Here is a 24,698-nt window from a genome sequence, read left to right on the forward strand (position 1 = left end):
TTTTTTTCTCTGACAATGCTGGTACTCAGACAGGAGCACCATCCATGGCCTCTTACCCAACAAGAGTTCTGTACCTGGATGATGAAACTCCTCTTCAACTTTCAACAAAAGTTCAATCCTTTGATGCTGTAAGGCTGTCACATAACCTCCTTATCTGGAAGTGTATGCAGCAAAAAAGAAAAAGAAAAACAACGTAGTTTTAGGTTCTGGTGCAAAAACATACAAAGATTTGATTGGGCGAGTTGAAGAAGACACATTATTCCTTAAGACAATAAGACAGGAGATATATATATATATAATGCAATTTATAGAAAGGTAAAGCATCATTTAGAGCAATTCTGTGCTCATAAGCAATTATATTTGCAAGAGATAAATCTCTTAGTGACGTCCATTGTGTTAACGATAGCACAATCCAGCGTAATAGGGCCCATCTTCTGCTACATTCAAGTGGTTTGAGATAGAAAAAAGAAGAAGAGGAAGGTGAGAGACTATAAGACTGCAGTGAAGTTTGCCCATCAGAAGTTGCCATCATTCCATTATTTTTCCTCCGACAGAAACAGAATTGCTCGGAGCACACATATGGCAGAAGTGCCTCCTCGCACTGAGGGAAAAAAAATGAACAAGAGAAACAGATGATAGAAAACAGAGCTCTTACTTCAGCTTTCCTTTCCCACTCCCACCCATCAAACACTCGAGCTATTCTGTCCTTCCGCTGTTTTTCTGCCACTCTCCCACTTCTCTGTTTTTTACCCCCCCGCCCCCACCGCCGCCGCTCACACGCGTGTGCGCTCGCACATGCCTCCCACCACCTTCCTCCCCACCGCTCTGATTGCGGCAGAGATCAGGCTGACCCCCACATCAAAGAGAGAGAGGGAGACGCTCTCTGTGGGTGCCGCTTGGACAGTGCATGTGGGTGGATTGCAATCAGGCCCACCTCCAGCAATAACACCAGCACTATATCCCACTAAAAAAAAAAAAAAAAAGAGAGGGAAGAATTGGAGGAAAGAAAGAAACAAAAGAGGAGAGGGAAGGTGGAGAAGACAGACGCTGAACTCTAGGAATATGCAGGAGGAGTGTCTGACGTTGACAGTCGGTACCTGTGCGGGCCACAGTGGGGTGTCTGGGTGGGCGATGGCGTACGGAGTGTGTTTAGTGTTTGTAGCAACAATTGTTGTATTAGACAAGTAATGTATTCACACGTCTTTACTCGGTTGTTCGCGGTATATTTTCTGCTGACATACTCTTCTGAAAACAAGCAAAACTTCATCCGTATGAAAATATTGACAGTAGAGTCGGATACACACGATTTTAGGCTCAATTGGAAGAAAGCGGTTTTCCAAATGAAAAAAGTTATTGTTGCAACGGTGTAACATATTTTTGCTTTACTGTTTTCGTCACTTATTCGCTACATTTTCCTGTCGTTTGAGAAGAACCGTTTTTGTCCTACTCTTCCTAAAAATACATCATTTTTGGCACAACTTTGGATTTTTACGTATTTATTCGTCTATGTTGTATTTAGTTGCATCTAATAAGCAGATTTTTCATGATGCTGCTTGGTCCATAATGTTCTCTGACAAACCTCTGCTGCCTGCTCAGATCGTAAAATCTGATATAATCTCATGTAAGAGATTATAATATACAGAAGTGGACTGAATTTACTAACAAAGCGACTTCTAAAGGCAAGTGGCTGCACTAAATTGTATTTTGGTGAATCACAGAAAAGGGGTTATGAGGCTGGCACCAGTCTGTAGATATTTGTGAAACATTATGTAACCATGGACTGACGGTTTTGTGATCCGTGTTGGCCAATCGCATACAGAGCCAATAAATACATTAAAGTTTGTAACCGGAGGAATTGCTGCTATGTATCGTGTCGGACTGAACTCTTTGCAGCTCCAAATACACTAAGCCAGAAAGAAGAAGCCAAAAATACCAGAGGCCTGACCTATATGTAACCAAGCACAGCAATATGAAGAGGTGCGCGCTGTTGGAAACCAGCCCTGCCAAAGTGTCAGAAATTGATCCGCCGAGGTTCCGAATCGATCGTACGTCTCAGAAAAAGAAAAGGCGGGATGTTTTTTTTTCTACGTGAATTGATTCGTTATGCTGCACTCACATCTATTAAATCCTTAGCAATAATGACTATGGATTCCCGAATAAGCTGCTCATTTTTTTATTTTTTTTGGTTCAATTTCTCTTCTGACCGGTAATTCTCTCTTAAGGAATTGAATACAGTTGCATAAATACTGACGCATTAACCCCTCGACCATTTTATACGGTTAGATAATGTAAGAAGAGTCCTCTGGGACGGGAAGGAGACTGAACACCGAGGAAACTACTGTGTTTGGCACAGAGACTCACCAAATAAAAAAATAATAAATCCGTGCTGGAGCACAGAGGGAGCTTGTCACCTGCCTCGCTCATATTCTCTCCCTCCTCTCAGCTCTGAAGCCTGTGTGATTTTTCTCCCTTGTCCTCCCGGTCAGTGCTCGTCATTCCTTTCTCACCTGTTATCTTCCCTGTCTTTCATTCTCTAGCTGCTGCCCACCTTTTTTTTTATCCGTGCTGCTTCTCCCCTCCGTCTCTCCTCCCCTTCCTCCCTCTTTTTTTTTTCCTCCGCTGATTGCCTACGCATTCATTCTTCTACGCCTGCCTGCTCACTAATGGCAGTGGCAGGTGTTCTCCCAGGTGCCTGAACAGAATGGTCTGGGCTGAGCCTTTAAAAGCCCTGGCATCAGCACATCGGCAGAACACCCCGCCCCTCCTCCCCCCCACCCAGCCTTTTTTTTTTTTTTAAACTCACCTTACCCTGCAGAACTGACTATCTTCAAAACTCATTGTAAAACTGCAGAAACACGCCGCCGTCGTCCTCGGCACTGAAAGACGCCAACAAATACGCCGAGAGAACGGCTCACTTCTTCCTCCCCGGTTTGATTCAGGTGCGAGAAAGAGCCGTCTGTTCCCGTCGCCAAATAGCACGCAAACAATGCAAAGTCCGCAACAATGAGCGCGGACCGCGCTAAAAGGAAACATGGCGCAGCAGTGTGTGGATACAGGCCGGGAGCGTGGCCTACTTAACTGAGCGCAGTGCAAACAGATGAATGAGGCGGCGGAGAAAAAAGCAGCTTTGTGGTCGGACCACCGTTTGCTTTTCAGTCCATCAGCAGGTGAAGTCCGACGACTTTCACCGGCACGTAATGGGCAACGTAAAGACAATGAGGCTTAAAGTCCCACAGGGATGGCTAAATTTCTACAACACAGCCACTCTACTATACTTAAAAAAAAAAAAAAATTAAAAAAAACCCATTTAACTTAACCCGTCTGTACAGTACATACTTTTAGTTTAATACGATGTGGATTTATGCCAGTGTTGGTTAAAATGGCCGTCGCTGTTTTTCATCAAAGGCCATTTTTCCCCTAAATGAATGAAAGTCAAAAACAAAATACAAACTTGTACTGAACTCAGAAGATGGTATTTATTTTTTTCTGCGATATATACATTATATTGAGCAGAGCTTTTACTTTACAGCTCTATGTCATAAGGGAATAGTATGAGCAGCAGCATAATGTAGGTTTTGGTATGAAGCTCTTTTGATAAATCAGCAGCAGTTTTCTGTTGACAACCAGGATGTTAGGTTGACCTTTGACCTTCTAAACACCTAAAACCTGTCGATTTCTGCATGTTGCGTTTACATCAAGCATTGAGAAGGTATTTTAAATGCGCATGTGAATAGTTTTGTGTTTTGAAAATTGACATCGTCGTCGACAGACAAAAATAATATCCAGTTCTCCAGGGAAGCCGTGACGAGATGGAGAAGTAGCCAGTGAGGTGTAATCTGTGGCTACAGAGCACACGCTGTTTATATTTTGTGAATAAACTGAATAAAACAGCTTATAGTAATCATCATGATTATGCCAAATATCAGGAAAATAAAAAGGTTATTTGGTTCTGCAAATTGCAAAGCAGCTTTTTTCACTCCATGCTAAGGTGGATATTCATGAATGCAAAGGGAAATGTCTTAGAAATATCTGCCACTAAAAGATTCCTCTCTGTCATGTAACAGCCAACCAAGTTTAATGTAAATTTAGTTACGACTAACATTTAGGTGAAATATGATTAAATTGTGATTGAAACTAAACCTAAACTAAACTAAGCTGCTCTCAGAAGTGACATTGATACATTGCTCTTGTGTGGCAGAGTTTGGGGTTCTCTGTCATTTATATTTACAAATTGGCATTAAGTACATCCACTTAAGATCATATGAAAAAGTAACAGACTAAAAAACAAATGCAACCTCAGTCTCAGTCTAACCTGAGACTAGTAACAATGCTAAGGTCAGCCTGTGCTTGTCAGTGTAAAATTTAAATGCTATTTAACTTCTTTTATTTTTTTTTTATGAATCTGGACTGTAGTTGATCGCGCACACATAATGTTAAATGTTCAATAAATATCCCTTAAACCAGACCTGCATAATTCTACAATGAAGACATGTTTAAAACAGTTTCAGGCTTATGAAACTTATGCAAACACAAAAGTGCCTCTCTTACACTTTCAAATTTCAAAAAGAGAGAGGCATAAAACAAACCACTGCATGTATGTGTCAAATCTGAACTGCTTTTCAGGAGTTGGTGAAACCTTATTTATAAAAACAGAAACAACTGTGGATTGCTACTTTTCCCAGAAATTGTTGCTAAGATCTGATCTTGTATAAACACATTATTAAAACAGGTCACAGGGTGATTGACCTGTCCAAATAAAGCAGAAGTAGCACAGGTCAACATTACCAGATATTTAGAAATACAAAACAAATCATCATGTCAGTGTCTTAGTGAGGCATCTGGACAGTTTATGGTGAACACATGAAGGGAGGTGGCTGACAAAACAATACAATCTACACCTCTGCACCCAGGAGAAAATCCCTTTGGGAAAGAGTCATACGCAGTCATAAAACTAAAATATTTTGAAACACAACAAGCAAGAGGAATCATATTTCAATTTCACACTTCTGTAGGTGGAAAAATACCAGCTGGTCGTTGCTGCCAACCAGAAAACCATCCAGTGATGGAGGTCAAAGGTCCCAACCTGTAACTCTGGAAAGGATAAACTCATTTCAGAGTTCACTGCCGCGTTTTACAATGTGTTGTTGAGAGTCTGGTCACGTCTCTCTTTGGATATTAAGATACCAAATATTTCACTGAAACTCAAACCCTAGCAGTAAAACACTCTAGGATAAGGACGGCCATTACAGTGTACGTCTCAACAACTCCACATTTTTCCGACATTATTGCTCCGCTCCAAATGGAAGTACAGCTGAGCTGATTGACTCTTAGCTCCCCGTATAGCGAGAGATCTTAGAGTCATTACTGACTTGTGATTAAGGTCATCTGTTCTTTAGCTCAGACTGTGCAGGGGTCAACACTCTCTGTTTTGATCTAAAAAGTCTTTTAATGATAATGGATCAAATCATGATTACCACCTCTACTAGTGACTCAACAGACCGTCTCAGATTGTTTGGGAGAAGCACCTTGTAGCGTCTGATTAAACTGAAAAGTAGATTTTTTACAGCCTTAGCTTAGTATCTCCCATGTTACGGTTGAGAGATTTCAGAAATATTTACAAAAAGCTATAAAATCCAAAGACAATCAAACAAATCAAAGTGGTTTTATGAATTAAAACTTAAATGGTGAAAAAAGGAAATTTTTTGTCATTTCAGATACCTTAGCAGTTTCCGTGTGTAACCGAGTGCAGAAAACATTATAAAGATACAAAACCAATTAAAACAAATTAATATGTTGGTATTAAATGAATTATTTGAGGAACAAAAGTGTAACAATCAGTCAGCTTCTTCATGAGCTCTGTGTCTAACATTTATATTTACAAATTGACATCAAGTACATCATCTTATGATCATGTAAACAGCATACGCCTTTCCTGACAATTACAAGCACTCTGAATGCAGCAGTCCATTTACTACAACCTATTATTTCAACAACATCCTACAGGCAGCCAAGTCTTAATTAAATGCTTTTGATTGTGGAGAAGAGACTGTGTTTTATTGAAGCACAAAGGACAGGGATTGGATTGGGACGCTGCCCTCCTCTGTCCTTTTGGACAGCTTCTGGTAAAGGAGCTCAGGGGTACAGACCCTCGTCTCTGCTTCACCGGGCGGTTTGTATAATGTTCCCATTGATTTTTAGCCTTGGCATCACAAAATGACAACTCCGCTCTTGCCAGGACGACGAAGGATCGACCTCGTTCAGATCTCAGTTCGTAATACGCTGAAGATGTGTGTGTGTGTGTGTGTGTGTGTAAAGGAGAAGGGTACAGACATATAGTGCTGTTTGTGCAGATGTATGCGAGCATACTTCCTACGTCTCATAAGAAGAGCGAGGTTGGCAGACGACTTCGTTTAAGAACAAGATAAAGAGCTTGGACGAGCCGAAGGGAGCGACACGAGCAGAGAGAAAACAAATGAAAACCCTCTTAAGTCAACATCCCTCCTCAGAAGGCAGACGAGCTGGACGTGCAGACAAAGGGCGCATTGATATCGGGAGTGACACATGGGTGGCAGCTGTACACACCATGTCATTCAGCGGTGGCCGCTGTGAAAGGAGACTTTGTCAGACAGGTCGGGTCTGGTGATGGGCCCTCGTCTCCTATGGAAATGATGCGCAAAGCAACACGAACCGTAGTTTACGCCACAGAACAATGAGGGGGTTATCTCAGAGCAATAAAATTTATTCAGTTTCTGTTGTTACATTTGCACACCCCAAGAACTCTTCGTCACACCGCAACCACAAACTTTAATGAATCTTATAGATTTTAAGAGATAGAACGATATAAATTATCACAGAGCAGCGAAAAAAGATAGAAGTGAGATAGGTCACTGTTCACTGGAAAGAGCGTGGCACAGCTGAAAACCTGCCAAGACAGCGGATGTTCACTTAAAACCGTCAGGCAGGGCGAGGAGAGCGACATTCAGAAACGGCAACCAAGAATCCGACGGAGGAACTGAGGAGATCCAGGGATCAGGTGGGAGAATCCAGCGACAGGAACACAAGCGGTTGCGCTCTCCGCAAGTCTCGCCTGGGAAGAGCGCCAACAATAAAGCCGCCGTTGAAAGAAAGCCAACAAGAGTCCCGGTTCCAGTTTGTTACCACTCATGTGACGGAAAACAGGAAGAAGAAGGTTCTCGTGCTGAGACGAGACAAAAATCAAATATCCAGACAAGCTTCGTGCGAAGGCGCACAAACACTTCACCTCCACCCCGAACAAAGACCACAATGGCGGCGGTGGCAGCAGAGACAGATGAGAAGATGGAGCTGAACTCAATCCTAACCAAAATGATTTAGATCGACACGTCGTCAAGATCTGAACCAGATGTAGGAATCAGAATTCAATTTGGAAAGACTGGAGAGATTAAACAAAGCAGAATGGGAAAAAAATCTCATTCTCCGGTATTCAAAAGCTGGTAGAGATGCACCCAATGATACCAGCAGCTGTATTAGACGTACATAATTTTATTTCCAATGAACAGTTTTGTGTTGTGACACATTAAATCCTTTAGGCGTACCGTGTCCTAAAGGTGAACTCAACCTTTTTGCACCACATTGTGTCAGCAGTCATTTGGTGTACTGGTGGTATTTGGTCCATCTAAGCTGCTGCTAAAAAGCTTGAATACCTAACAACTGAATGAAAAAGGCTTTGATTGCTGAAGTGATGTGAAACTACTAATTCTGAAGCAATTAAAAGAGTTAGCACGGTGCCATCAGCAGGTCGTGGTGCTGCAAGCTGTGTCAAACAAAGCTGCATGAATGGGGAGGGGGAAAAAATATTTAGTTCGGATAATCAGAAATCAGATGATTATTCATGTTGTCAGTTGAAATAAAAACTTTATTCATTTTGAGAGAAACGTCTCGAGCTGAACTTTTTTAAAGTGCTGAGGATGAGCTGCAAACATGGATCAAACTTTTTCTTTTTAAATAAAATTGATTTGTATGTACACTTTCTTAGGCAAAGTCTTTGACTTTATCTGGTTACGTAGCTGCATGTAGTTGTATTTTGTTTTGTTTTGTGTTCTTATTTTACAAAATGAGTAGAAATTAAACAGGAACTCGTCATTTTTAGAGGAATAGTAATTATTCCTCTGTCCACAAGATCATCTAGAAAAACTAAATACATGCCGGGAAAAATCCAAATCCTCCATCAGCAGTAGCATCTTTTCAGTACTAACATTTTTCAAAACATCCTCATGTTTGACGTCAAACTTTCAGCAAACTAAAACCTAAAGCACGTTTAGTCAAGAGGTTGAATCAGCTGTAAGGGAAAGTGACGTAATTGCATTACTGGATTGCCAACTGTGGCGGCTTTTAATGCAGGAAGTTAAATTACAACAGCAGTGTTTAGGCTGATCCTATTATACTCTCTGGCATGGAAAAGGAAATAAGCCTGCAGAGTCAGGAAGATCTTCAGTCAGTCTGTGGTGTCAGACACATCTACTGGCTTTCACCCTGTTAAAGAGGTGAAGAAAGCCTTTAAATAAGCTGATCTCTTATGCAGTAGTAGTTCGTCGAGTTCAGAAATCCAGAGTTTAAAAGTGAATGTTTTCACACGGTTGGAGCATGAGGAATAATCCTTGACCGTCACTCTTTACATACTTTCTCTGGACTGTTAATAGCTCTGGATGCTGCTGTATGTATGCTGGTCTGCAGCTCAGCCCACAGGTTTTCTATAGGATTTGGATCTGGTTATGATTCATTCTGTGTTGATCTGGACATAAGTCATAAATTATTATCCTCTTGAAAGAACAAATGCTGATTTGTTTTCCGTTTTCTGTCAGAAGTTAAATACAAAAAAATTCCCAGTTCTACAAAAAAGTCACCGCTGCCATGTATTCCAATATGGTTTCCAAGGAAACGAGCCCATAGCATGACAGGTCCTTTACCATACTTATCTTTGGATATCATACTTATCAGTTTTATTAAAGTATGTTTTATTGAATACTTCAATTTTATTCTAATCTTATCGAAGGTCACAGGTTGACTTAAAGCTTTAGAAAACTCTAAATGTTAATATTTGTGATGGTAGGACACAAAAAGCTATTTCTTTCCTAAACAACTGGTTGATGTAGCGATAACATGGTTGTCATGGGAACTTAAAGTCTAACCCTCCTGCTCACTGTGCAGGAATTTATTTCAATGTTGGTTTTTTTTCACATCTTAACCAGGGTTGGCAATAAAATGAGATTGTATCATTTCCATATTTCATAGTATAAATTATCTTCCATCTCATGGGAAAACTACAAATTTCAAGCAGACAGAAATCACAAAAATATCTTTCATATTAACATACATGCAACCATTTTGCATCCTTCATGACGAGGTGCAGCAGAAAGTCTGAAATTTTAATTATATTTTCACTATTTTCACCAAAGAAGGCAGCGAATCTCTGTAATTTGAGAATGCTAATTTTAGGGGTGCTGAATTTGGGCTTAGAACAAAATTGATATCTCCATGTCACACAGATGATACGATCAAAAAGCAAGCAGAAGGTTTATTGAGTACTTTACCGTAAACGGACGTTAACTAAACAATAGAAAATCGGCTTCAGAAGTCCAGGCATACTGTGAACGAAAATAAACGCATGCACACAGTTCATAGCTATGGTCTCCGTTCGGCGGTGAAACAACGCACCTCTACATTTCCCTAACGGTCAAGGTTGTGTTGTGGTTTGAAATGTGTTGTTGCCAGTCACGAGCCTCCTTGATTTCAGTACAAAACTTCAGCAATAAGTGCAAAATGTCAGCAGGATTGCTGGGGAAAGTTTGGCAAACTAAAAGCAAGACATCCGGATTCATTTAGAGAATGAAACCCTGCACTACTGCACAGCGATTCTCTTCCCACGGTGGCAGAGATATTTCGGTCTAAATCACACAGACTCATGGAGAAACCTGGGGCTTGTCATTTTTAATGTGTGATGCAACAGTAAAGCAACCTTGTGCTAACTATACCAAAGCTTTTTCCTGCTTAGTGCCAGTGTTACCAGAAGCCTTTCACAGAATATGCAAAATCATCCACGAAGTTCTGCTGCTTAATTAAACCCTCTTTGCAACAACATGCTCCATAAAACAGCTAAAAAAAAAGCACATTAAACACCTCTGCATGGTTTTCCAGGTGATTCAAGCTATTAGCTAAGAAAAGATGCATGTCGAAATCTGGCTTCATCGCAGCCCGGCGAGTGGCGGATTTTTATTTTTTATTTTTTCCTTTGGTGAGGATTGAATAAAAATCTTTTTGGCTCTTCACACAAAGTGAAGCAGTTAAATCTCCAATTCTCAGGATGTGAGAAGAGTGGTGAGGAAACAACTCGAGGAATCGTCAACTATCTACTAAGTCATCTTGAGCATTCGTGTCTTTACAGCAGAATTTTGCATGTTTCGGGTCACATCTGTCGCCGTTTTGAAAAGGTAGCGGGAGGAAGATGGAGTTATGACATGCAGATGTCCTTCAGTTTAATATGTTGCTGGACACAAAGAGAAAACAAAAAGTAAAGATTATAAAATAAAACATCTGTACAATATCAGACCATCTCAGTTCAGCTGTCTGCACGGCGGTGGACGGGTGATGATCTGGGGTTGCTACACAGTTTAGGAACTGGTTAAAGTATTTTAGAGAAGTACATCATCGCCTGGAGAATGTGCCTCAAAAGAGAAATGGACAATGGCCTAATCAAAGGCCAGACCTGAGTCTGATTGGAAAGCTGTGGTTGGTAAATGGACTGAACCTCTATGGTGCTAGAGTCACATTCACCCATTCACACTCACAACTTTTATACACGATGTGCATCAACATGTTGCAGGAGGAAGCTGGAATTGAACCTACAACCTTCCGATCACAAGACAGCTTCTCTACCCACACAGTCACATTCAGAGATCTGTGCATCAAAAAATACCTTGAAAGCTTCAGAGGAGTGAGGGACCATAAAGAGGGGTGGAAATAATCCTCAGGAACAATTTGAGCGGCAAAGAGAGTCACACAAAGAAACGCCTGCAGCTGAACTATCTACTGGATTTTCTACTGCAAGTGGATGAAGGTTTTTATCTTTTTCTTTTTTCTTGACTGATACCAGCTGATAAAGATGAGATTCAATCCAGCTGCTTTGTTCCTGCGTTTCATTAACTAAAACGTTTTCACTGTGCCAGAAAATCTGCTTCATTAAAACTAAATCAAAGTAGTGATGCGTCATCTGTGCTTGGAGCTTTTGAAAACCAACCTGATAACGTTTCCAGCTAGATGTCACCACAAACTGTTCCCACGACATCAAAACCAACACGGCGTATCGTCGAGAGGACGTAAAATATATTTTATGAGTAAATAGAGGAACATGGACAGGCTGGAGTGTCATCTGTGTTTCATATTCAGACATGGACTAAGTGTTGAGCTTATTGTTCATGCTTTTACTGTATTACAAATAACTGATTAGGAAATATTATAGCTTCAGTTGAAGTTAAAATGCCTAATATTCTGCTATAAGTGAATGCATTACAGCCACAAACTTTCAGGATATTTTCTATGCGATGTTTCCTCCAGTTGTAATTCATGCCTTTGGTACAAGAGCTAAAATGTAGCATGCTAAATGATGCTGCTCAAGAGGCATTTTCAACAGAAGAGCAGAAATGTGCCTGTTTTAGGCATAAGCAGCAAGTGTGAAATAACAGCCCTGAAGTAAAAAAAAAGGGGAAAAAAATCCCATTAAACAAAGCTCCTTTGCTTGAAAACACACATTTGAACTGAATATTTTTAGCAGAAGGGCTCCATATGACTGCAGGCTGTAAACATCACACGTCGTAATTTCCAAACATGCCTTTTGTAGACAGAAAGTCAAACAGAAAGCTAACAGTTTGTTCAGGAAGCAGGAAAAAGAGGCGCTCTGTCACAGTCGTCTCCTAATATTCAAACCTAAATGTACCAAACCGGACATTTCTCATCGAATCAAACCGTCTCAAGGCGCACCGTGTTGTTGCTGTGAAACAAGTGTAAGATTTCACTGTGTGTCGAGGATATGGAGATGCACCTCTCGAGTTTGACACCCTGTTGATTCATCTTTGCCGCTCTTATTTTGAAGCATAAAAGAAACTTACGACTGAGTTGGCCTTTTGTGTTGAAAAGATGGCTAGTAAGGTTTCTGAGTGACAATACATGATAAGAAGCGTATTAGCTAGCAGCATTTTGGATACTCTAAGTGCCTTTGCACAAATATGAATATGAAGCAGTTAGCCGCTAGCAACGCTAAACTTAGCATCTACTTCAGAGCTATCGATTGCTGCTAAATTAAAGTCCTTTTTAAAAGAGTCAGGATGAAATTCGTATTGTTATTAATATTATTTTTTCTCTTTCTCTTTTTATCAACTTATTCTGTTGTGTTATTGTTTTAGCACGGCACATTGGTGCAGTTTTAAACCCGGTTTTAAAAGTGCTATATTAATACATTTGACATTGATAATCTTAATATAAAGTGGATAATTCTGTATTTTTCACGTATTATTATAATTATTATAATTATAATTAGCATATTCTACTGGTGAAAACACACAAAAAAGGAGGGTTTTCATTAGTTTTTGGCATTAGAACCACTTTAGATTGAGAGAAGCATAAAAATACCAATTTGACCTAAATAGCGGTCAAACATGAAGGACTTATTCCAACTTGATAATTTATTATTTGAAACACAGTCTGTGATATGGGAAGGTTTTATCCAAGAATCCACAGTCATTCACATCTTAAATCAAACACACAGTGTAAGAATAAGCAAAAGAAAGCTATGAAATTTAGCAAAATCATTTCCTAAAGCCGCAGACAATAAACAAAACAAAACAAACAAACCTACCTGTATTAGCGAGAGGTTACGGAGATCCAGTCTGAAAAGGTAGTTTCTGGATTGAAAGGATGAGAAAGAAAAGAAACGTATGAGTGATTTCTCCTGTGTGTGAAGAAGCTGCATTACTGCTCAGTATATTATCGTTTTCAGTTCAGTGGAAGTCGGCCATATTACACATTCATGAAATATCAGTGTTACTTCGGCGTGAATGACTCTAACAAGGCCAAACCAGGCACAAAGCTTAGCTCATATCCTTTCATCAGAACATGCACACACACACACACACACGCGCACAAACACACACAGAACCGCAGCGTGATGCATTTCTCTCAGATTCCTTCCTCCTGCCAAAATCTAAAGCTTAACTTGGTCCAGTGGGGCTGCACCAGAGCAAGTTAGAGGCGTCATTATCCGAAAACCGCGCTGGATGAGTGAGTCAGAAAGGGTATCAGTTTCTCAGTAATGTGCTCTGTAGGGTGAGAAGCTGAGTGGATTTACAGTTTCTTACCTGGCACCCACAATAAGCTCATCCCTAGTCAGGTCAAGGGTGAGCTGCGAGTAGTCTCTCACGCCGGGGTGGGAGAACGCGGAGATCCACGGGCTGAGCGCTAAGGAAGACAGAGAGAGAGAGAGACGGAGGGGTTAGCAGGGGCTAAAGAAAAATAATCCTGTGAAATATGAAGAAGAAGAAGAAGAGTTCAGATTTCTACTTAGCAAAACTAAACTCTTGGCTTTGAACAAGACGGTCACTTTCGGTACTTATTTGATGAGCAAGTGGAGGTGTGAGGTTACATCACCGTGGGTGACGGGGTAGAAGAAAATAAACAACTACAGAGTCTTACAACGTATTCATGTCCTCCTTTTCTTAATTTTGGATTTTAATTTATAGACAAAAAAATGGTGTATAGTTTTGATGCGTTTGTGTTCAGACTCAACCTGAAGAACCAGATTTCCTCCACCAGTTGCTCACATTTACAGATCGACATTTATAGCCATTTGTCCTTGTAAAGAAACTGGAGCACAGTCAGACTGGATGAAGAATGTGTGAGAACACGGAATTCAGGTAAGAACTTTGACTAGGACACTATAACACCTAGATAAGCTTTCATATTAACCAATCCGTTGAAGTTCTGACAGAGTTGGAAAATAACTCTCAGTCCCAATCTCAAGTATTTTGTTTCCTCTAAGTTGATTTTGCATTATTTCCTTTATTGTCGTGTATTTAACTCCGATTTCACAATAACCCTCAGCAGCACAACGCTGCCACCAGTTTGCACATCCACACTCGTTGGGTTTTGATAATAGCCAGAAATGTAAGTTCTGTTCTCGTCTGACAAAAGCATCTTCTTCCACATGTTTGCTGGGCTCCCAAAACAGCTTGTGCCAAACTACAAACACGACCTTCTCAGGACCTTCGTTCAACAGCCACTTTCTTCTTCTTGACATTTTTCCAAATCCAGACTTGTGGATTTGGAAAGCGCAGCTAACATCCCAACCTGAGGTAAGGATGTGTACAGTTTCTCCAGAGTCAGTCCATGTAAGAAAACAAACCCTGACATTTTGTTGCAACATGTCAAAAATGTTCACATAGTAACGATTCTGCCTGGTACTGTAAATATTAGCTACAGCCTTTTTTACTCCCATATTATCTCCTATGTAACAGAAAAGCCTTTTTTCTTTTTTTTTCTTTTTTTACACTAAACTAGCTGCCTTTCTACAGACTAATCAGCGCGCTGATTATTATTGAGCAGCAGGCTGAGAGGAATAACCAGAGCAGAGAAAGCCTGCTCCAGGCTCAGGGTGTTTCCTACAGAGGAGCACAAAGCCGCCTGGGCCACATCAGGCACGACGACACTGATGCAAGCAGACGTCCTTACAAACACAGCTCCGTATGGGGCGCCGAGCTGAATGCTCGCCGCTGTTTGAGTGTGGCATTTACAAATCCAAATTTTAAAGTGGCAAACCGGAGGGGCCGAGCGGCGAGGCTTTTAACGTCACATCGAGTAACGCAGGACGGAGAACTTTCTGCCCCCCGTCTTTGTGGGGATCGTCTCTAAACGGATTTGACCGAATCAAAGTTTGTGCAGCATGAAGGGATTTGCCATATCTCACGCCGGACAAACAATTAGAGCTGTAAAGCGAGGACAGAGGTTCCCTTTCACAGCTTAAACAGCTGTGGTAACCAGATTTGAGATCCTTTTTTTCTTTTCTTTTTTTTTTTTGTCCGCTGTGTTAAAACAGAGCTGAATAACAACTGGGAATAGAAAAAAAAAAAAAACTACAAAAATTATTTAAATTAAAAAAAAAAGACCAAATGTGCTTTTAAAGGGAAAAAAACCCTGATATAAATCATGACAAATTACACGTGTACGGTAGAGACACTGACAAACTGGCTGTGATTCTAACAGTCATAATTTCTCTGAAAAAAAAAAGGCCTTTCGTGAAACTTTTAGGTCTTGATTCTGACGGAGCTTTTGAAACCTCGAATGTATTGCAGAACTTCACACGCCAAAGTGAAAAGGGAGGTGGATCTCAGGATTGATGGGGCCCATATGGCCCCCCATCATCTGGAAACATAACCAGAGAGACGACTGACGATGCAACGGAACAGGATGGCGCTCGTCACTTAGGAGATAAGACCGCCGTGCACAAAAACACACACCTATACTTCGTATCGGTGTGTTTTTGAGAGCAGACAAGCTGTGCGATTCATCTGCCAGATGTGGATTAAGTTTTTGCCGGACAGCTGTTGTGTTTTACGCATTTATAGCGGTAAGATGCAAGGAGGGCTGAGTTTGTGCAGATTTCTGATATAATCAAGTTACAATCCAAAAAAAACCCAAAAAAAAACATGCGGTCATTGTAGACATGATGGCGAACCTGGAAATAGCAGGGCATTTAAACTAAACGCATCAAAGCATAGAGGGGGAAAATATTAGGCTAATGGGAGAGAAAATGTACAGACTGCACTTAAAATCTGCCAGGCAAATAAGCCCTGCACTATAAGAAGTTTTATTTTTTTCCACTTCTGAAAGCAGAATGTGTCGTCTCTGCATCAGTGTGGGTGTATGTATACATTTGAGCCTGAATATTTAATTTCATCTGAGATAAGAAAACTCCACATTAAATGTAAATTCCCATTAATTAATGCGTCACAAGTAGAGTGATTTAAATGAATCAATTACAGAGAGTAATAACGTGCTTTATTTTATAAAAGTCCTGAGCCGGATTGTATCATGAAATCTGACAACAACAAACATCTCCAAACAACAATAAATATGTTTGTTTTTGTCCATTTATTTAATAAATTAGCAGCAAAAATTGGTTTTGAATTGACAATGTTGCTCATTTTGTTGATATATTGTTTTCCATTAAAACATGACTAATTGCGATTAATCAATTGCAGACTCGGCAATGAACTCGATCGGAAATTTTACTCCAGTCCCGCCACTAATTAAAAGTCATTAAATCTCTATTCCTGATCAGTTCACCCTGAAAAAACAAACAAAAAACAAAACAAACAAAAAACGTTTAAACGAATCACAAAAAGCCTGAAAGCTATTACAACGATTCTGATGAGTGCCTGTAAACTTCTGACCACAACCAGAACCAGAATACTGATCTGAAAAATCAGAGTCCAGAACAGAGAATCTCTTCAGCCAGAGGTTAAGCTGCAGCCCTCTAAACTGAACCTGCTAGGAAATGTGCAGATAGACAAAAAAAAATATATATATATAAAACAAGAGCAGTAAAACCCAAAGCTGTCAAATAATCTTGCAGCAATAGAAACCTCTCAGCAGGCAAAAAAAAAGGATGAAATCCCCCTCTTGTCTGCAACAAAACACAGCTTACAAGCAGCAATACTCGCCAAAGTTGGTGCAGCTCAGCACTGACCACACAGGGAGCGAAACCTTTCGCTTGGGGGCTTTTATTTTTATTTTCAAGCTACAAAAGACGGATAGAATCCCCTCCCGTAAAATACAGACTCACACTACCATATGTACGGCTAATAGCAAAACAACAGACGGCTCGTCGTTTCAGCAGCAGCTCTAATCCGATCAAGAAGATAATAAAAGCGTCACAAGTCAGGAAGTAGAAGAACGCCAAGACACAGAAGTCTTACAAAAATTGATAACAGACTGGAAAACACTTTTACAGATGCAGAAATCATAAACTCAATTCATCATACAATTGTTCAAAATACTGCTCCCGTTGTAAACATTTGGGCTAATACGGGCTCCCAAAGGTCCGCCCGCTCACGTTGATGGATGTGTTTTTTTGTCTGGCTGTCTCAGACGTGTAGGGTGGATGTGGAGGTTAGTGTGAGCAGGTGAGTGGGGCCAGAGCTGCTGATTTATAGCCGCAGAGGCCGAAGCTGGAGCGGGAAGGAGGCAACAGTTGGCGCACTTTTGGGCACCTTTGGCCTCGTAAGTCTTCGGTAAACACACTCACAGTTCACGTAAAAAATCCATCATGTTGGACAGAGAGGGAGCGCCGGCTTTCCACAGGGAGAATAAACACCGTGACGCATCGTGAGATTACAGAAAACTGTCCAAAAGCCAAAATATTCAAGCCACTCACTGGACCTTCTCGCTTTAACATCAAAATGTCTGCAATTAGTCTGACTATTTATAGGCTTCAGGATTTTCTTTCTCTTATTGTGGCGTTTTCTCACCCCCCGTCGCTTCCGTATGCTCAGAGATAACATAGCAGTCATACATACCGAGACATCATCACTGAACGCGACACTGCAACCCACAATCCACCCACATTATAGCGAGAGTGCAGAGTGATATCGATGCTTCAAAGTGGAACCAAATTCAAAGAGTTGGACGCAGCTGGGAGGTGAAGGATGTTTTAATGAAAAAAAAAAAAAAAAGCTGAATTATGAGTTCAAAAGCGGTAAAATTGTCCATTCGTCTGGTTTGAGGTTCTTGTGTTTAGATGCCAGGTTTATGTCCACCTGAATGGAGCGTACTCCTCAAACATGCATCGCTGTAAACATATTTTCTTGTCCACTTGCTGGAAACTTAATTGTTTCAAAATGTGCTCAGTTGCACAAACCACACAAAGAACATTAAAATGATTGATGAGTCACCCTTGATTCTTATTAATACACTTGAAAACTGAATAGTTATTGGAATTACTACCCAAGTTTCTTGTGAAAATACTATGATAATTTTGGACCACGGTTATCCACATAGTGCAATAAATTACATCCAAATCCGATCCTTGCTTCACTGTGTTCAAGCTATTTTTAGTCAATGACATAATCTCAATGTCCTTGCAAATAGTGCAAGTAAGCGACAAAACTTCTGTCCATGAAACCAGAAAAACCAGCGCATTTATCACATTTAGCAAAGCCCAAAAACAAACTCCCTGCTGGAAAGCTAACCGAAGCTAATCTAATAGCATCGGGCGAGTGGAATACATGGCAGAACCATCAAGACGAAATTTGGCCGAACACCCTCCTCGTTAAATGCAAAATATATCCAGGAAAACATCCACAAATTAAAACAAATGGCACTTTGGGAAATGTCAGACAGCTTAAAGTGACTTATTCTCCCCATATAATAAGGCCATTAAAGCTGAGCACACGACACGAACCGTAAAAAGAAGGAAAGAAAAAAAAAAGCCTGTGCGGTGGAGAAATAGATAACAAGAAAATAATTTTCACAGAGGCAAAATGCACCTAGCCATAAAAAACAGAAGCTGTTAGTGTTCAGTTAGAGAGTTTAATGTGAAACATAAATCTCTTGAAATCCATACAGGGAAGCGTATAAAACATTTCAACACATGGCTGTAAAATAAAAATAAAAAATAAAAAAAGGAGCAGAATTTGATTAAATGACCTATAGGAGAGCTCACAAGCATGTTTATTCTCTTAAAGGAGCCTAAGAGCAACCAATGAGCTTTCACTAAGTGACATTTATCCTGCTGCTTACAAGTGGCTTTATGTTTCGCCGCTCGCTTCTTTCCCCTCATAACCGTCTGAGTGGGCACCGGGGCAAAAAGGGGGGGAATATTACAAGGGGGATTATGGAGGCTTTTTTTTCTTACAGCTAACTGGGGGCTCAACCTGGACACGAGGGATGACGATGTCTGACTTTCACCTGTGCAATCAGCAGGCGAAGGAGGGATGAGGACATCCATCTCACTCAGGTTCAAGTCAAATTCCTCCAATCTGCTCTGAGGTTTCTCAAACATTTATTTCCATCCCGACGCGTGGAAAGAATGAAAAAGGAACCGGCGACTGACGAAGAGTCACTGCAAGGCCAGGTCTGGATGAAGAGCAATCAAATCTTTAAAATGCCAACCCGTTACGGACCGGGAGAGAAATAAAAGCCGGGGAACGTGAAGAACTAACGCCCGAGAGATTCTCCGCTGGTCTGAGTTTACCGAAAGAGGTTATGTGATAAAGATCCGATCGTACCTTGATCTAATCCCTGAAAATTTGAGCCTCTGGATCGTCTTCGAGCTGAGCTGTCAGACTGTGTTAGACTCTGATCCGGTAGAATGGTGTCAGCTTTTAAGGGTTATGGCCCAAAGTTAAATGTAGGAAAGAGACTTTAAAGTATATTTTCCATTAAAGCGTGTAATAAATCAATCCGGGATCTAAAAGTTGTGCTTCCAATATGCTTCTCTAAACTTTTTATCTTCTGGAATCTAATTACCCCAAACCCTCAATCTCTCCTGAACGGTATCAGCACTGCGGCGCTGTTAAAATGCCTACCATAAATGGTTTAAACCCCTAAAGAATCATTTTCTCTGGGGGATTGCCGCCCCCTCTCTGTGCTTACAGAAGGCGAAAAGTAAAACCGTGTGATTTGCAATCTATATAGTAAATGAATAAAGAGCTCTAAAGAAGTTCAGGATTTTCCAAGAGTAATAATGAAGGTTTAAAGTAATCAGGAGTAAATGATTCCCTTCATATAGTATAAATCTAGATTAGTTGGTTCCGGAGGCTGAAATCAACACCTGGATGGATAAGGACCAAGAACAGAGCTGACTTATATCATCCTACAATGATTCAAGTCTCAAAATCTTCACAAACGTTTATTTCATCAAACTCTGTCTCTAAGCCACTGCCGGGTTTTGGTTTGGACGACATTACTTATGCAGAAGTCGGTGATTATTCGCGAGATGAATGGAGTTGTCAAGCGGCGCGCCGCCATCAATCTTCCTGTGTGAAACACAGACAACCGAGCATGTACTTTGTTTCCAGTCAGCAGAGCTTGAAACACAACGCTGTGTGCAAATCAATAAATTAACATTTATTGATTAAACGGCTACAAAACTTTGCTCTACGTTGGTGTCGCCGACTCTGACGAGGCGGTCTGTTTTCAGCACGTGTTTCACACAGGAAGACTGTTGGTGGTGCACCGCCTCTACTTTCCATTTTCTATGTGAATATTTGATCGTTTCTGAGTAAACATCCGTTTTAAAAGCAGCTTAAAGAGACTTGATATCATGTTTGCATTGACCACTAGTGTTGGTTCAAGATTGCAGTTAATAAAGCTGAAGCTAGATGTTGGCTTCATCCTTCAGACTCATTCTAAATAAGATGAGTTTAACTCTGATTGACATTTTACCAGTATCTTACAAATAAAATCCTAAATTTATTAAAAAAAAAAAAAAAAAAAAAATCTTTAAAATGGGGATACTAAGAGCATTCCTCCACTCAGCTCCACCCTAAAGGTTCAGGGTAATATCAAAATTACTGTTGTCCTACCTGAGACATTTCCTGTAGAAAATGTCTGCCAGAGTGACTATTTCCCCTCCTTAGATGCAGAGGCACACACACTATTTTACTAAATCAATTAACCAATGAAGTTTATTTGCATAGCACATTTCAGCAAAAAGGCAGTTCAAAGTACTTTTAATAGAAACAACAATTTGTCAAGTGCCATTGTTGCACATCAAAGTGTTGATCAATGTCTCATTAATCTATCGTCCAACACGTGTTCCCACTGAGGAAGAAACATGAGTATTATGTGTTACTAAAAGGTAGTAAACATGCGTCGACGGGCGGGAGGAGCACAATGGGACAGAACAGCCTGAGCTGGTAGAAGAAACGGTGGTTTTGTGAGGCTGCTTCATTGAAAATCCAATATAAAGCTTGTTCCTGGCTACATTTTTTAATGTGTACAATCCTGGCTCAGTACTGGAGTTTTTAACATTAACTGGGTCGTGGATCTGGTTCTTTGGACTTCCACAGCGACTGTAAATTTGGCCAAAACTGGCATAAAATGACAGAGGAAGGGAGCAGATTTAAAAAAAAAAATACAAACTCAATTTGCAAAGTGTAGTTTTAGCATTTTTATCTTTTCTTTGTAATAGTTTAGCATAATTACCAGACTGATGCTATAGCAAAGGCATTTTATTTTACAAAAGTACAAATTCTACACTTATTTTTTTCTGATTTTCCATAAATATGACATGAAGAAAGTTTTTATTCACTTATTTGTAAATAAGTGAATTTACAAACAATTTCTTTCATGTAGCCTTTACTCCACAGGTGTCAAACTCCAGTCCTGGAGGCCTGCTGCCCTGAAACTTTTAGACGAGCCTCTGCTGCACCACACCTGAATACAATAATTAGGTCATTAGCAGAACTCTGGAGAACTTTTCTATACAAGAAGGAGGTAATTAAGCCATTTCATTCCAGTGTTTTGTACATGTGGCACATCTAAAAACTGCAGGACAGTGGAGGACTGGAGTTTGAGAACCCTGCTTTACTCCTTATTCTAAAACATGAAATGAAAGTAAAATTGGGGTTCACTTATTTAAAATTATATCAATTAGATACCAAATATAGCAGTTATGCATACAAACTTAACTGGCTACCTTTTTCTCAAAGAATGAAGCCCTGAGAGGCACCAATCTGTCCCACTTTAAAAGACTAAAGGAAAATGTTCTGCCTCGAAAAACAAAACAAAACAAAACAAAAAAAACAGTGTATTTCTCAAGCCTTGTTGCGTGGTATTGCAGAAATGACTCAAACTCAGGTGTTGCACCGAGTTTTACCTGAGCAGTGATTCCACTTGAAGTCATTTTAGCCTCCCTATAAGAGGAAATGCACCGACTCCTGAGCGTCAGACAGTGATGAACTAGAGCGCTGCCTCATGGGAAGTGGCTCCTGTCTCCACTTCAGACCTGCAGATGTTGCTTTTGTCAATAAAATCCATTAAGCTGAAGGAAATCTTCCTTGAAAGGATTTAGAGATCCGGGGGGCTCTTGGCTGTTTTGTTCAGATATTCAACAGGTTTGTTTCGGGTTTCTGGGATGACGGTTCCCTTTTGGACAGACGACAGACAGACAGCAGGAACGCACCAGATAACAGACAGCCCTTATGGCTCATTTCTGTGTGTCATTTTCGTTCAGGGTATTCACAGATGCTATCTGGATGCAAAAGCAGCTATAAAAACCCACAATAATTGCACTTATTGAGTTATTTTTGCAGGCTGAATGTTGCCACTCTTTGAGTATTAATTCATTTGGATTGGTTTCTTAGCCTCATCAGCTCTGCCAGCGAGTATCATTGTCTCCCCTCTGGCTGGTCTGACCGACTACCCACACAGATTAATGAGGCAAAAATCTTAACGGCTTCACTCAATTTCAGAGTTCGAACACTGGAAGCTAAAGAAAACTTTAGCTTCCTTTAGCTTCCAGTAGATCAGAGTCATCGTCATGACTCACGAGGGTCCAATAAAACCTCTGGGTTTGCACCCGAAATGCTAACCTGGCTCATTTCCTTGAACTTTTCCATGCATCACATCTGTTCTACATCTCACAAGCTGAAATCAAAAAGAATGATTAAGGTTTAAAAACATCTTACAAACTTCATTTCTGTTGAATTTTATTTAGTGTTCCTGTCCTCCTCCCCTGATTGCCCCAGGCTCTTGTTTTCAACCCCAAAAGCTAATCCAGTTACAGGACATTTTCACTCCTTTCACGGTTCAGATCTTAGCGGAGGAAATTATTTTTATTATTATTATTATTTTTACCCAATTAGGAAATGTTACGACTTCATTTCAGATATGAGGTGGAAAAAAAAAAGCTCAATCAGCAGAAAACGGCCATCTTGTCTTCAGTCCAGATGATCAGAGTGAATCATCTGGACTGATGATTGAGTCCAGTCAATCATCAGCTCAAAGTAACGGCGCGAGGTTCTGGCGCCGGACCAGAAATCTTTGACTCGGGCCTCGGTGTTGAATTCCACATCACATCTGTTCCAAAAAGTACATTTTAATCCCATGGCGTGCTTCTATCGTCGAGCCAAAACAGAAAAAGATTACTCGATGTTTTTATTACATGCAAATGGGATTAGTGTAAATGAAAATGAAGGAATCGCTGTCACAGTCACTCCACACCTGAGCTGTGTGGACGAAGATGAAAACAAGATTCTGCTGCGTCAAATTCTCTGGTGATCGATTCAGGATCAAATACAGTGCGTCACGTTGCTACAGTACAAGACTTGAATATAATTCGGCAATCTTGCAATATTTCAGTGAATATTTTACAATTTCTTTCAGTATTTCTACAACATATGACATAAGAAGACATATATAAAACATATATAGGTTTCACTACCTATAATTTAGGTAGTGAAACCTAAACTACTTTAGGTTGCTGCCCAAAAGAATTGCAGGCAGCATAAAGGGTTTAGATTAGAAAAAATAAACTCAAAAAATAGCATTTTATATTTTAAGTGAGTTTTACACAGCGGAAATGGATCGGACGCTGGTCGCAAATTGTAGAAGTTAAGATTCCAAAACTCCAAAAAAAAAAAAAAAAACAGTATCCAACCATCATTTTTGCTTCAATTAAAAACTCTTAAGTAAATCTTACAGAAAGCATATATAGTTTACATGAATATTGCACAGGAATGCAAGTTATGAAGTCTTGGAAAAATATTAACAGGTTTTTGTTTTGCTCTCACAATGCCTCTACCAACTTTAGCCTTGGCGCCACTACAAAAACACACACAATAAAACTCACCCAACGAGCCACATATGTTATTATGCTGCAGAATTATGTGAAACTTCAAATAAAATATCCCATCAAGTATTGCACCCAAACAGTTCTTTGTAATTGTGACGTTATAAATAATCATTTTGCGATAAAAACCGACACCCTGTGCAGCTCTAATTTATAGACATGCTTGGTCCTTTAGTGCTTCCATTTCTGTGATTGTTTGTCTTAGACGAGCCAAGAAACAGACACTGAGGAATAGTTTGTTTCCGGTGTCGTATTCTGCATAAATAACAATAAAAATAAAAATACTAAAATAACAGGACAGTGAAAACTAAAGTTAAACCCGAAAGAAGAAGCAAAATGAAAGGACGCCATAACAAATGAAGTAGCCAGCAAGTTAATTGGGATTAAGAGGAGTTTGACAGTGTGAGTTCTATTTTAAGACGAGATCCAATTAAAACCCCCACTGGAACACCACTTGAAGAATATTTGTATATTTCAATAAAATTGTATTTCCATAAAATTAGCTTAACCCACTTTCTGTGTCAAAGCAGCTCTTGGTGTGGAAAAAAAAACAAAAACCAACCCTCCACTGTGGCATGTTTATTTCGTCATTAGTATTATAATCAGGCATTTTGGTTGGCTTCCTTTCTCAAGTGCTCCGTTGTTTAATGAGCTATAAATGACAAACATTGTTCTAAAGGTGAATGTCTATCATTTTCTTTCGGGGGGCGAAACACAATAACAAACTGTTTCACTAATGGAAATGAGACAATCGCAGAGAAGTGATACTAAAAAGAAGAGGCTATCCGCAGGGCAACGAGGATGTTCCCAATATTGTTAA

The 24,698-nt window shown here is 40.1% G+C and overlaps 1 protein-coding gene across 1 annotated transcript in view; it reads right to left on the reverse strand.

The window, feature by feature from the left end:
* LOC106954993 (semaphorin-5B-like) overlaps positions 1–24,698 on the reverse strand; it is a gene marked incomplete at its 3' end in the record, with an annotated part of 216,152 nt that overhangs the window by 87,439 nt on the left and 104,015 nt on the right. The window contains exons 4-5 of the mRNA XM_015044887.1: positions 13,386–13,485; positions 12,887–12,932 (exon numbers count right to left, since the gene is read on the reverse strand). Of these exons, the coding sequence (XP_014900373.1) occupies positions 12,887–12,932; positions 13,386–13,485 (146 nt within the window). The remainder of the gene's footprint in view (positions 1–12,886; positions 12,933–13,385; positions 13,486–24,698) is intronic.

This window comes from Poecilia latipinna, unplaced genomic scaffold (assembly GCF_001443285.1).
Source record: "Poecilia latipinna isolate Pla-1442-1.1 unplaced genomic scaffold, P_latipinna-1.0 Scaffold696, whole genome shotgun sequence".
NCBI classification, from domain to species: Eukaryota; Metazoa; Chordata; class Actinopteri; order Cyprinodontiformes; family Poeciliidae; genus Poecilia; species Poecilia latipinna.